Source organism: Amblyraja radiata, chromosome 29 (genome assembly GCF_010909765.2).
Source record: "Amblyraja radiata isolate CabotCenter1 chromosome 29, sAmbRad1.1.pri, whole genome shotgun sequence".
NCBI classification, from domain to species: domain Eukaryota; kingdom Metazoa; phylum Chordata; class Chondrichthyes; order Rajiformes; family Rajidae; genus Amblyraja; species Amblyraja radiata.
Window position 1 is genome coordinate 582,987 of NC_045984.1, and position 14,754 is coordinate 597,740.

The 14,754-nt window shown below is 54.2% G+C and overlaps 1 protein-coding gene across 1 annotated transcript in view; it reads left to right on the forward strand.

Annotated features, from left to right (window-relative positions):
* Positions 1-14,474, forward strand: part of LOC116989739 (integrin alpha-D-like) — a 91,060-nt gene extending 76,586 nt beyond the window's left edge. The window contains exons 16-25 of the mRNA XM_033047332.1: positions 1,567-1,677; positions 2,309-2,388; positions 2,577-2,660; positions 2,839-2,911; positions 8,429-8,536; positions 8,941-9,006; positions 9,549-9,662; positions 10,298-10,402; positions 10,714-10,824; positions 13,098-14,474. Of these exons, the coding sequence (XP_032903223.1) occupies positions 1,567-1,677; positions 2,309-2,388; positions 2,577-2,660; positions 2,839-2,911; positions 8,429-8,536; positions 8,941-9,006; positions 9,549-9,662; positions 10,298-10,402; positions 10,714-10,824; positions 13,098-13,202 (957 nt within the window). The 3' untranslated portion in view covers positions 13,203-14,474. The remainder of the gene's footprint in view (positions 1-1,566; positions 1,678-2,308; positions 2,389-2,576; positions 2,661-2,838; positions 2,912-8,428; positions 8,537-8,940; positions 9,007-9,548; positions 9,663-10,297; positions 10,403-10,713; positions 10,825-13,097) is intronic.
* Positions 14,475-14,754: the final 280 nt, after the last annotated feature.

Sequence of the window (14,754 nt, forward strand, 5' to 3'; positions counted from 1 at the left end):
TACTCCGAGATGTCGGTCAGCACCGCCCGCATTGGGAGCTCTGTGAACCACAGCTCAATGATGTCGATGCTGCAGGCCCCATGCTCCAGAGCTCCAAACGGCAATCTAGGTAAGTATCGCCCGCTCCGCGGTGAATCCAGCCCAGCGATGTTGGAGCAGCGGGCCCCATGCTCCAGAGCTCCAAACGGTGATCCAGGTAGGTATCGCCCGTGCCGCTGCTGCCAAAGCTCTGGTCCGGTACCCGGTATCCGGTAGGAAAGGCCGCTCCGATCCAGTGGTAGGCCACGAGGTGGGAGGCAAGGACGCGACGGTGAAATAGTCGCATCCCTGTCAGGAAGCGACTGGGAAACAGTTTCCCCCTTACCCCTCCCCCAGATAGGAAAGCTAAAGTAACTCCTAAACAAACAGTTTAGACAAACTAAAATTTAAAAAAGGGGAAAAATGGACAGGCTGTAGGCAGAGGCGCCTTCAATGCAGCGCCCCCAGTGGTCTATCGTTGTTCTGCATGAGGGCTTTGTACCGTTCGACCCATGTTCTGAGGCGGTTGAGACAGAGCCAGACTGGCCATGTCTCATTCGCTCCCACTGGGTAGAGTGTCTGTGTGTGGGGTTTTGATTCTAGGTGCTGGTAAGGCCAAATTAGGAATTGTGAGCACTTCTGGGCACCATATCTGAGGAAGGATGTGCTGGCTCTGGGGAGGGTCCAAAGGAGATCCCAGGAATTAGTAGGTTAACCTATGATGAGTGTTTGTTGGCACTGGGCCTGTACTCACTGGAGTTTAAAAGATTGAGGGGGGACCTCTTTCTCTCCCTCGATCTCTCTCCCTCCACTGGTTCCAGCCCAAGAGCCTGAACATTGTCCTTCCACCACAACCCACTGCCTTCTGTGAGTAAAGCATCATGACACCAAGTTAGTGTTAATCGTGCAACTTCTGCATTGGTTGACGAGGGGGAACTTTATCAAATTCTGTTTAAAGGGGCGGCACAGTGGTGCAGCTGGCAGTGCCGCTGCCTTGCAGCGCCAGGGACCCGGTTTGATCCTGACCTCGGAGTGTGTGTGTGTCACATGTCCCAAAGACGTGCCGGTTTGTAGGTTAATTACCTTCTATAAAATAGCCCCTGGTGTGTAGGTAGTGGATGGGAACGGGTGATCAGTGGTCGGCGTGGACTTGATGGGCCGAAGGGCCTGTTTCCATGGTGCATTTTTCAATCAGTCAATCGAAACCGGCCCTTTGGCCCACTGAGTCCGCGCTGACCACCTGTTGACAAGTGTTCCATGTTCACCTGCTGGGAAAGAGTGGGAGTGAAGGATGAGAGGGTGACAGGGCGGGGTGGGAAGAAGGATGGGGAGTCCAGGGGGGTGAGAAGGAGGGGGGGGAGAACAGGAGTGGGGGGGGAGGGGATTGAGGGGAGTGAGAACGAAGAGGAGGAGAAGGGGAAACGAGGGACAGGGAAAGGGAGGAGGGGGGAGAAGAAGAGCGGGTGGAGGTAAGAGGGGAGGGGGAGTGGGGGACAGGAGGTGGGAGAGGAGGGGAAACACGGAGACTGATGACCTCTCCCCTTCCAGTCGAGTCGCCGCGGCAAAATTGAATGCAACGATGGAACGGAGCCGGCTGCATTGGGGCTGCGATCCGTGCGTTGTCTCATCAGTCACCCCATCTTCAGAACCAACAGCACGGTGAGCGGGGGGGGGGGAGAGGGAAAGGGAGGGGGAGAGAGGGTGGCAGTAGGATGTTCAGCCCTGTGGAGTGGTTCTAGCCCATCCACAATTGGGGCCCATCACCCCTCTCTCCCCCATCTCTCTCTCCCCCATCTCTCTCTCTCCCCCATCTCTCTCTCTCCCCCATCTCTCTCTCTCTCCCCCATCTCTCTCTCCCCCATCTCTCTCTCTCCCCCATCTCTCTCTCTCTCCCCCATCTCTCTCTCTCCCCCATCTCTCTCTCCCCATCTCTCTCTCCCATCTTCTCCTCCCCATCTCTCTCTCTCTCCCCACCATCTCTCTCCCTCCCCATCTCTCTCTCTCTCTCTCCCCATCTCTCTCCCTCTCTCTCCCCTCTCTCTCTCTCTCTCTCTCTCTCCCCCATCTCTCTCTCTCCCCCATCTCTCTCTCTCTCCCCCATCTCTCTCTCTCTCTCTCCCCCATCTCTCTCTCTCTCTCCCCCATCTCTCTCCCCCATCTCTCTCTCTCTCTCTCCCCCATCTCTTTCTGCCCCCCTCTCTCCCCCCCCTCTCTCACCACCTTCTCTCTCACCCCTCTCTCCCCCTGCTCTGACTCACGGCTGCCTGCCCCGTCCCTCTCTCACCCACAGATGAAGTTCCACACGATCTTCGATGTGGACCCGCAGGCGGACTGGAAGGACACGGTGGAAATCAGCGTCAACGCCAGCAGGTGACCACAGACCCCGGGGTGGGGAGGGGAGATGAGGGGGGGGGAGGGGAGATGAGCGGGGGCAGATGTAAGGGGTAGTGAGGAGGGAGCGCTGTGGGAGATGAAGGAGTGTTGTGGGGGGGGGGAGGGGGGGTACGTGTATTCCTATCGTGGGAACTGATCCCAGCTCAAATGTTCTTTGTTGCCAGTAACAATGAAGCCCATGACACACGAGGCAGCTTCCAATTAAAGAGCATCATAGTTAAATACGAGGTTAACGTCATCATCAAAGGGTGAGTGGCTGAAGCACAGACGCTCGGGAGGGGGAGGGAAAGTGGGAGGGGGGAGGGGGGAGAGGGAGAAGGGTGGGGGGGTTGGGGGATGTGATGGGGAGGGGGAAGGGTGGGGAGGGGGACGAGTGGGGGGGGGGGGGGCACAGAGGGTCTGAAACTTTGTTTTATCTTGTCCCAGTATCGACTCTACACAATACATTAACTTCACGACGAGCAAGGCTGAAACAAAGACCATCTCTCACGCCTACAAGGTAACTCTCCCCCCGCTGCTCGCTTGCTCTCCCTCTTCCCCCCCCCCCCCCCCCCCCCCCCCCCCCTTGCCAGCTCCAGGGCTGGGAGCGGCAACATTTAGAGGATGTGGAGGCTTTGGAGATGGTGCAGAGGAGGTTTACCAGAATGTTGCCTGGATTAGAGCGTCTCAGCTGCAGGGAGAGGTTGGACACACGGACTGTTTCCTTTGGGACTTCAGAGGTTGAGGGGAGACCTGATCGAAGGATATTACCCCAGGGGGGTAAATTACCCGTCGGAACCTTTTTCACCCCCCGGGGTGGAAATGTCAAAGACGAGAGGGCAGAGATTTTAGGGCGAGAGGGGTCATTCTCCTCCCCTAACCTCGCTACCCCTCTGTCTTCCCTCACCCTCTTCTCCCCCCTCCACCCTCTCACCATTCTCCTCTCTCCCCCTGTCCTCCTCTCCACTCCTCCCTCTCCCTTATCCTATCTTCCCCCTATCCTCTCTCTTCTCTCCCCATTTCCCCTTCACTCTCTGCCTCTCATTCTCATCCCTCATTGCTTCATCCTCTCTCTCTCCTCTGACACTCTCAGCCCTCCTTCCTTTACTAGCTCTCTCCCAGTGGGTGAACATAGAATTAGTGTGAATTAGATTAGATCCTTTGTTTGTCATTCAGACCTTACGGTCTGAACGAAATGTCGTTACCTGCAGCCATACATACAATAATAAACAACAGAACAGACAGTAAACACAAATTAACATCCACAACAGTGAGTCCACCAAGCACCTCCTCACTGTGATGGAGGCAAAAATCTTAGGGCTGCAGTCTCTTCCCTCCTCTTCTCCCTCTGCGCTGAGGCGATTCCCCACCGGGCGAATGCGTAATTGATGATCGGCATGGACCCGGTGGGCTGAAGGGCCTGTTGCCATTCCTGTTTCAATTGACTGATTGAAAGATACAACACGGAAACAGGCCCTTCAGCCCACTGAATCCATGCTGACCATCGACCACCCATTCACACCAGTTCTCCATTATCCCACATTCTCATCCACTCCCTACACTCAGGGGAGATTAACAGAGGGCCAATTAACACACCACACGCACACATACACACACTCTCTCACACACACACGCACACGCACACGCACACATACACACACTCTCTCACACACACACACACACACACACGCACACATACACACACTCTCTCACACACACACACACACACACGCACACGCACACATACACACACTCTCATACACACACACACATACACTCTCTCACACACACACACACTCTCTCTCACACACGCGCACACATACACACTCTCTCACACACACGCACACATACACACTCTCTCATACACACACACATATTCACGCATACACACACATGCGTGTGCACACACATACACATGAACACATACACACCTACACTCACGCCTACACAAACACACACTCACATACACACGCATAGACACATACACACACTCACACATCCATACATACACACACACATATATATACACACACACTCAAAACAACATACACACTTACACACACATATACATATACAGACCCATACACACATACAGACACACTCACACGTACACAGCCACACACCTATATACACACACACACACACACACGCACATCCGCACACCCAGTCACACATACACGCACCCATACACATACATACATGTGCACACACAAAAACACACATAAGCACACAAACATACATACGCAAATCCACACAAACACACATGCACAAACACACACACAAACTTATGCACATTCATACACATATACACTCAAACACACATACACACTGACACATACACACTAATACATACACACAGACACATACACACACACACACACACAGCCAGACACATGCATACATATACACACATAATCACACACATACACACCAACACACACCTATACACACATACATGCGCACACAGACACATTCACACACATGCACATGCTCATATGCACACAAGCACACACATACACCTACACACACACACCGGCACACCCACACACACACACAAACACACACACAAACCCATACACACACCCACACACAGACACACTAGATACACTACATCCACTGGCTCCCCTTCATCCATTTTACTTGTAACATTCTCAAAAAATTCCAGAAGATTAGTCGAGCCTGATTTCCCTTTCATAAATCCATGTTAACTTGGACTAATCCTTCTACTGCTATCCAAATGCCCCATTATTACCTCTTTAATAATTGACTCCAGCATCGTTCCCACCACCGAAATCAGGCTAACTGGTCTGTAATTCCCCTCGCCCCTCTCTCTTGCTTTCTATCTCTCCCCTTTCTTGAAAAGTGGGATAACATTAGCTATCCTCCAATCCACAGGAACTAATCCTGAATCTATTGAACATTGGAAAATGATCACCAATGCGTCCACTATTTCTAGAGCCACCTCCCTGAGGACCCTGGGATGCAGACCATCAGGCATAAGAGATTTATTATCCTTCAGTCCATTAGCCTACCCAATACTCTTTCTCGTCCAATGAAAAATTCTTTCAGTTCCTTTACCCCCTTAGATCCTCTGTCCTACAGTACCTGGGAGATTGTTTGTGTCTTCCTTAGTGAAGACAGATCCGAAGTACTTGTTCAACTAATCTGCCATTTCCTTGTTGTTTTTTTTGTTTTATTCTATCACTTACTTCTCTTGTCAGCCACGGTTGCCTCCTTAGAATCTTTCTTCCTTTTTGGAATTAAATTATCCTGCGTCTTCTGGATTATGCCCAGAAATTCCTGCCATTGCTGTTCCACCATCATTCCTGCTAGGATCCCTTTCCAGTCTACTTTGGCCAGCTCCCCTCTCATGCCTTCATAGTCCCCTTTGTTCAACTGCATCACTGACACTTCCGATTTAACCTTCTCCTTCTCAAATTGCAGATTAAACTAATCATATTATGGTCACTACCTCCAAGCCAGGCACTTGCCGTGAGTAATTACTCAGGGTAGGCAGTCAGTCGGCTTTTTATAAAAAACTTAATGCGCACATGCAGATTGTTCTCTCCGTAAAAATAAACAAATTAAAATAAAGACAGTAACAATTCAATTTGGCCGAGGCTCCAACTCTCCTTTATTCTGCATTACTGAATGGGTGGGGGGTGAAGGGTGATGGCAGGTGGAGAGATGGTGGGAAAAACGGGAGCACACCGGGACAAGATGAATCAGTTGTCATCTTATTGAATGACAACACTTGTTCAAGGGACCAATTGGGGGGAGAGTTCCTTTCACAGCGTATGGAGAGTCTGACCAGGGGTAAAGTTGCGGGGAGGGCAGGAGAGGGTCGGGGTTCATGCCAGTAACTCACTCACTCATCGCTTCTGCGACGCTCAGGACGTGGAGCCACTGCGTTGTGGCCGGGGATAGAAACAGCTCGGGTAGCTGCGAGTGGCTGCCAGGACCCGCCACTTCAGCCCCTTCTGCCGGCCCGCTCACCTTTGGCAGTGCTCTCCGTCTGAACATCTCTCACCTGCCGCTCGCCAACTTTGCTCATGTCAGCCGCTTCCTGCAAATCCTTAAATTCCCACAGCCGAGTAACTTCAATCGCACTGTCGGAATTTAAGGATTTGCGGGAAGCGGCTGACATGAGTGAGGCCGGCAAGCGGCAGGAGAGAGTTTTTTTAGATGGAGAGATGCCAGAGGTGAGCGGGGGCCGGCAGAAAGAGCTGAGGTGGCGGCCCATTCCACTGTCCGGCCCGGCGGCCGCTCACAGCCACCCGAGCTATTTCTCCCCCCCGCCTCAATGCGGTGGCATTGCACGCCACCGTGCAAGGAGCGTCGCAAGTGCCATGAATCCGACCCCCTCCTTCACAACACTCCTGTCCTCCCCACAACTTTACCCCGGGCCCGACTCCCCAAAAGCTGTGAAAGGAACTCTTTCCCAACCCGGGAAATATGGTATTTAAAAACATATAGCACTAAGAAATGTACTTACCACATTGTCGGTACACAAACTCCATTCTTCTGTATTTGTTTCCTAAGATACTCTTCAGATAATGGCAATCCATATTTGAAAAACCCGCCAAGAAACTAGGCTGCTACGCCTGCACAGTACTGCAAAGGCAGAGTTTCAGCTGCCTTCAGCTCCCCTTGAAATTGACAGCTTGAAGTAGCGCTGACGGCACGTGGGCTGCACAGACCTTCGTGTGTTGCAAGTGCTGCGGTTGAAAGGCACGGAGAATTATGCCTACCTAATAGATCGATCTCTTAGATAGGCATAATTCTCCCATGCCTTTACTATTTATATTTTGTAATTACCATTTTATAATTTTAGTCGGGGTAGGCAGTACCTACCTTGCACGTGCCTGCTCCAAGCCGTTCCTTTACCTCGAGTTCTCTTATCATATCTGGTTCATTGGACAACACTAAATCCAGAATTGACTTTTCTCTGGTCGGGTCCATTACAATCCATCTCAGAGGCATTCTACAAACTCTCTTTCGTGGGGTCCTGAACCAACCTGATTTTCCCAGTCTACCTGCATATTGAAATCCCCCATCACCACAGTGGCATTACCTTTGTTACATGCCAGTTTTAACTCCTGCTTCAACTTACACCCTACATCCAGGCTACTATTTGTAGATAACACCAATTAGTGTCTTCTTGCCTTTACAATTCCTGAACTCAATCCACAGTGACTCTACCTCGTCAGTCCCTATGCCTTCCTTCGCAAGGGACTGAATTCTATCCCTCACCAGCAGAGCTACCCCGCCTCCTCTGCCCACTTGCCTGTCCTTTCTATAGGATGTTTAACCCTGAATATTGTTCCCAGGCCCGATCCTCCTGCAGCCACGTCTCAGCAATCCCCACAATGTCATATCTACCAACCCCTAACTGAGCCTCAAGCTCATCTACTTTTCTTCTTACACCACACATTCATATACAATATTTTTAATACCTTACGCATCTCACCTTTCACAACGATCCCTATTACACTTGGCCATACTCTCCTCCCCATTAGTGAGCTTTTGTACCATGTGAATTTCAGACAGCCCTCACCTGCTTGCCGTGGCCCCCGCCTTTGCGATGTGTGTGTGTGTGTATATGTTCAATTCTGACAGTCGCTGTTCCATTTCCCGGTTTTTCAGGCAATTGCCGGCAACTTGACAGTCGCCGCAGTCTGCTGAAAAATCGCCGAAAGTGGGACAGGCCCATAACACTACTGCTGTGCTATTGTGCCACCCCTATGTTTTATATTATCACCCAGAATATCTATGTTGGGGCATTGCTTTAGGGTGAGAGGGGCAGAGCTTAATGGAGATATGGGGGGCTGCGTGCGGGCAGTGGGGGGTTAACGGAGACGGGAGGGGGGTCGCTAAATCTAACTGAAAACATCCAATGAATCGGTCTCCATTGCCTTCTGTGGCAGAGAATTCCACAGATTCACAACTCGCTGGGTGAAAACATTTTTGGGTGGAATAGGGAGAGGGGGATGGGGAGAGAGTAGAAACCCCCAACTGACAAGCTCTACACCTTCAGGTGGAAAACTTGGAACAGCGGAGTCTTGCTGTGAGCATCACCTTCCTCGTCCATGTGAAGATCTGGCCGGGCCTGACCTGGGATGACCTGCAAGTGTCCAGCCCCTGGGTGAGGAAGAGGAGAGGGGGCGAGTGGAGCGGGGAGGGGAGGGGGGAGAGAGAGGAGAAGGGAAAGAGTGTGGGGAAGAGTTGTAGAGAGAGTGGGTAGAGGGTGAGAGGGGAGGAAGGTGGGGGAGAGAGAGAGATGTGCGGTGAGAGTGGGATGGGGAGAGGGGTGCAGGGGAGAGCAAGGAGGGAGAAGGGAGAGAGTATGGGGAAGGGGTGCATGGAGAGGGTATGGGGAACGAAGGTAGTGAGGTAGAGGGGGGTGTATAGAGGGGGTGTGAGTGCTGAGGGGGAGAGAAGGGAGGAAAGCAGGGTGTGTAGAGAGGGGGGAGACTGGGGAGGTGGGAGCGCGAGAGAGAGGGGGGGGTGTGCGGTCTCTCCCCTCACGTACTCCCCTCTCTCCCCTAGCATAGGGTCAAGTCCTGTCAGAAGAAGTTGGACTTGCCTCAGATTGAGGAGATGGACCCCTCAAAGGTACTAGACACCCTCCCCTCCTCCATCCCCCTCCTCTCTACCCCCTCCTCCCTCTCTACCCCTCATCCTTCTTTCCCCCTCCTCATCCCCCCCTCATCTCTCTTTCCCTCCTCCTTCTCCCGCTCTTCCCCTCCACCTACCCCTCTACCCATTCATCCTCCATCTCTCCCCCCTCATCCCTCTCATTCACTCCTCCCCTCCATCTCCCGCTCTCCCCGCCACCTTCTCCCTCTCCTCCTTCCTCTACACCCCCCCCCACATCCCCTGCCCCACCTCCTTCTCTCCTCCACATCTTCCACCTCCTCCTCCTATCACCCTCCCCCTCCTCCATATCCCAGTCTCCTACCATCTCTCGTTCCCTCTCTCTCTCTGCCCTCTTCACCTTCCCACCTTTCCCTCTCCCCTCCCTCCCTTTCCCCCTCCATCTCCCCCTCCCCCTCCCTCAGCCCTCATCACCTCCCTCCCCCTACCTCTGCCCCTCCTTCTCCCCCTCCCCCTCCCCCTCCCTGCCCTCTCTCCTTCACTCTCTCTCACCCCAACAGAAGTGTAACAAGACCTCCTGCGCTCTGTTTGTCTGTGACATCCAATCCTTGAGATACAGAGACCATCCGGTCTTCAACATCGCTGGAAACATCAGCTGGTCCAATCCTGCACTGGTAAGGAGCGATGGAGCGTTGTGGGTGGGGAGGGGAGGGGCGGCACACTGAGATGGGGAGGGGAGGGGACGGGGAGGGGAGGAACAGCATACTGTGGGAGGGGGAGGGGAGGGGCGGCACACTGAGATGGGGAGGGGTGGGTGAGGGGAGGGGAGGAACAGCACACTGTGGGAGGGGGAGGGGAGGGCTGGCACACTGAGATGGGATGGGGAGGGGAGGGGACGGGGAGGGGAGGGGAAGGAACGGGGAGGGGAGGGGAGGGGAGGGGAACGTGGAAGTACACTGCGGGAGGGGACTGTGAGGGGAGGGGACAGGGAAGCACACTGCGGGAGGGGGGGAGGGGACTGGGAGGGGAGGGGGACGGGGAGGGGACGGGGAAGCACACTGCGGGGGGGGGGGAGGGGGCTGGGAGGGGGGGGGGACGGGGAGGGGACGGGGAAGCACACTGCGGGGGGGGGGAGGGGACTGGGAGGGGAGGGGGACGGGGAGGGGAGGGGGACGGGGAGGGGACGTGGAAGCACACTGCGGGAGGTGACGTGGAGGGGAGGAGATGCTGCGACACACTGAGGGAGGGGGAGGGCAGATGAGGGGAGGGAGCTGCAGGATGAATATCCATCTTTCCAATTCCCTGACAGCTGAAAGCTGAGGAATTGAAGCTGAGTAGCTTCGCGAGGGTGCGGTACGATGAGAACAAATACATCCACATCTCTCAGGCAACAACCAAGTTCAAGGAGGCAACGGTGAGACAGAAGGGGGTAGTTGCCGCGAGCGGGGAGGGGAGTCACAGACGGGGAGTGGGGATGGAGACGGGGAGGGGGGTCGCTGAAACGGGGAAGGGGGTGACAGACAAGGGGAGTGGGGCCACAGAGATGGGGAGGAGGTTGTCGTGGTGAGATGGGAGAGGGTTAGAGACGGGGATGGGGTTAAAGGCTGGGAGAGGGTCCAGGAGCCGGAGGGGTAGTGAGGGATGAGGGGAAGGGGAGTAATAAGGGGGGGGGGGGATGGTGGGTGCTGGGGCTCTCCCTGACGTGGCATCTTCTGTTCCCGGCAGGTGACCACACGGGTGGAGGTGGTGAAGGAGCAGAATATGCTGCCAGTGATCGTGGGCAGCACAGTGGGAGGCCTGGTCCTGCTGCTCATTGTGGCCGCCGTCCTCTACAAGGTGAGGGAGGGGAGGTGAGGTAAAGGTTGGGGGGAAGGCAGCAGGGGAGAGGGGCGCTAGGGTGAGATAGGGAGGGTCAGGGGGAGGGGGCAACTGGAGAGTTGGCCATGACCCCGTCCCCAGGCCGGAGCGCCCCCTTCAGACCAGTTGGAAGGATAATGTGTTAATTCCGGTTCTAGTCTTACCCCCCTAGTGTTCAGTCAAACACCGAATACGAACACTGGAAATCCAACTCTCTCCATTGTACAACTCCCATACAATGCCTGGTCCAATACCGTGTGTCCGATCCTAGTCTCTACTCGTTCAAGTCCATCAGCCTCGTGTGAATAGAATAACTCCAGAAGATCAGCACACTCCAATGTGTTATCCCAGAAGATCGGCACACCTCAGTGTGCTCTACCCTCTTTTATACCCTTACAGACCCGTGGCGCGAAAATATATGGGGTGGGGGGGGGGGGGGGGGGGGGGCAACGTCCACAAGCCAATTATCAATATGGATTACAAAATACATTGAATGACAGTTTCCTAACCCAATCACAAAACATCACATAACATAGTTTCAATAAAAACCACTTAGTGGGAAACAATTCTGCTCGGTAAAGAAACATTCTACCAGGTAAAGTAAACAGTTTGGGCAAGGCCCCTCTCCTTGACCAATCACGAGTAACAGCGCGAAGACCATGCAACATAGTCGGCAACATTATTCTAACCCATCATTCCCCAACCAATCCCAAGCATGCATTTGCAACAGGACCTAGATCCTTCCGCAAAATCTCATACATATTGACAATTAAAGGCCATCTGGACATCAACTTGCATTCAAACCCTTCCCAGACTCCCTGGAGCCATAATCCTCATGGTCTTTGCAGCTTTTGCAAAATATGACAAGCAAGTTTTACAGAAGCAGAAATCCTCCATTTTGTCAAGCACCCAAAATGCCTGATATTATCAAATGCTGCCCCCTACAGGCCGCAAAACATAGAAACATAGAAAAAAGGTGCAGGAGGCCATTCGGCCCTTTGAGCCATCACCGCCATTCAATGTGATCATGGTTGATCATCCAACATCAGTATCCCGTTGGTACACAAAAATGCTGGAGTAACTCAGCGGGTGCAGCAGCGTCTGTGGAGCGAAGGAAATAGGCAACGTTTCGGGCCGAAACCCTTCTTCAGACTGATGAGGGGGGGGGGGGGCGGGGAGAAGAAAGGAAAAAGGAAGAGGAGGAGCCGAAGGCTGAGAGATGGGAGGAGACAGCCCGAGAGCTGAGGAAGGGGAGGAGACAGCAAGGGCTAACAAAATTGGGAGAATTCAATGTTCATGCCCCCAGGATGCAGTCTCCCCAAGCGGAATATACCTCATACAGTCTGAAGAAGGGTTTCGGTCCGAAACGTTGCCTATTTCCTTTGCTCCATAGATGCTGCTGCACCCGCTAAAATTCACCTGCATTTTTGTGTACCTTCGATTTTCCAGCATCTGCAGTTCCTTCTTAAACACTTCAGTATCCCGTTCCTGCTTCCCCCCCCCCCCATGTCCTTTGATTCCCTTAGCCCAAACAACTAAATCTAACTCTCTTCAAAAGGAGGGACAGTGCTGCTCCCTATAGGCCGGGAGGGTCAGTGCCGCCCCCTAAAGGCCGGGAGGGTCAGTGCTGTCTCCTACAGGCCGGGAGGAGGCGGGACAGTACTGCCCCCTATAGGCTGGGAGAGTCAGTGCTGTCTCCTACAGGCCGGGAGTAGGATGAACAGAGCCGCCCCCTACACGCAGGGAGGAAGAGGGCAATGCTGCCACCTAGAGGCGGGAGGAGGGACAGTGCTGCCCCCTACAGGCTGGGAGGGTCAGTTCTGTCTCCTACAGGCCGGGAGGGTCAGTGCTGTCTCCTACAGGCCGGGAGGAGGCGAGATAGTACTGCCCCCTATAGGCCGGGAGAGTCAGTGCTGTCTCCTACAGGCCGGGAGGAGAAGGGACAGTGCTGCCCCCTAAAGGCCGGGAGGAGGATGAACAGAGCTCCCCCTACAGGCAGGGAGGAAGGGGACAATGCTGTCACCTAAAGGCCGGGAGGATGAACAGTGCTGCCCCCTAAAGGCTGGGAGGATGAGGGAGAGAGCTGCCCCCGCTACAGGCCAGGAGGAGAGATAATGCTGCCCTCTACAGGTTGGGAGGACAATGCTGCCCCATACACGCTGGGAGGGTCTGTGCTGCCACCTACAGGCCGGAAGCGACTGTGCTGCCCTCGGAGGAGGCTAATCTCTGTTCTCCCCCCACTCCCACTGCAGGTCGGATTCTTCAAACGGGGCTTCAAGGAGAAGTTGGAAGAGGCGACGGATGAGACTGGAGATGCGGGGGAAACGGTGGACCAGCCCAGTGTGCCCCAGGCCTGAGGCCACTTTGCTGTCCAGGGCAGGCTGGCCCACCACCCATCCCAAACAGCCACCAGACCCACCCCATGAAGCTTCTCGACCCCTCCATCATGGTCCACTCCCCTCCATTCCCCTTTATGATGGTCTCCTACCCTCCAAACCCAACCATGCCATTCTCTATATCTCCAAAAAAGAGTTTTGGCCCGAAACGTTGCTTATTTCCTTCACTCCACAGATGGTGCTGCACCCGCTAAGTTTCTCCAGCACTTTTGTCTACCTTCTATATCTCCAAATCCCTCTACTCCGGTCCCACTACTCAAAATCCCTCCACCGGACCTCCCCCCCCCCCCCTCCAAACCCTTCCACGCCGGTCCATACACCAAACCCCTCCACCCTAGTCCGCTCCCCTCCCTCTAAACCCTTCCGTCGGGGTTCCAACCCCTCTACGAGGCTCCGATTTCCCTGCAAACCCCTCCCTACCTGTGTGTTATTGTCACATCTCCACCAATGGTGTTCCTGAGGGTTCCAGGCCTCTTCCCAAACCCCTCCCCCCTCCTTGTTTTTCACCACCTTCCCCATCTCCCTCTCTCTCCCCTCTTGCACCACAGCTTTGTCCCTATCTATTTCTCCCGCAAACACTCCCCCCTTCACTGGGTTACCTCCTGAACCCACTTCCCCTCCCCCTTCCTATCTCTCATCTCCATCTTACTCCCTCATGCTCTATCCCCCTCCCTACATCCTTCCACCACTCTCTAAAAACGACCTCTTTACCCCCCCCCACCGCCTTTAATGCACAACCCACTGAAACTGGTCTCTCATCCCTCGAATCGTCGAGAGATCTGATCCCCAAAACTCCCTCTGATATACGGTACATCCTGCATGAAAACCGCACCCTCCCTCTTCCTCCACCACCTTTATCCACCCTCCTCCTATCACCCCCTCCTTCTCCCTTGCCTGTCCTTTCTCCCTCTCCCTTGGCGTGGGAGGCCATTCGCATCCTTTGTTAGCCGTCGTTATGCCAACCCGCACTGTGCAATCCAGGAGTAATCCCTCAAAGAAGGGGGAGGCTTCTCAATAACCTCCACTGCCTCCGAACACTCACTCCCTTCTCGACATCTCTCCCCCGCAAAGCCCTCAACCCTATTTGAGTTTTTCAATGTCAACAGTCAGGCTGCCCGTTTCGGCCTCCACCATTGTGTGGCACTGCGGGAGGAGATCAAGGTCCCCTATCCCCTCCACCTCGGGTGCGTGGGAGGGGGCGGGCAGGGGGAATAGATGTAATGGAGGGGGAAAGCGACTGTACCTGCTCCTCCCAACTGGTGGGTCGGTGGACTGATTGCAGCGGCATATACTGCCGCCTGCAGCCCGGGAGGAGCAGGTTCACCGCCTCCATTGTAGGAGGACCAGGTGCAGCGCTGCCTGCTGGCCAATCATTGGGCAACACAATCATTGGGCTGGAATTATTACGGTTAAAATATTCATTTGTACAGAGTCGCTTTCCCCCTCCATTATATCTGCTGGCCAAGAGGGGAGGACCGCAATCACTGTGCCACCACCTCCCCAGTATCCCAGC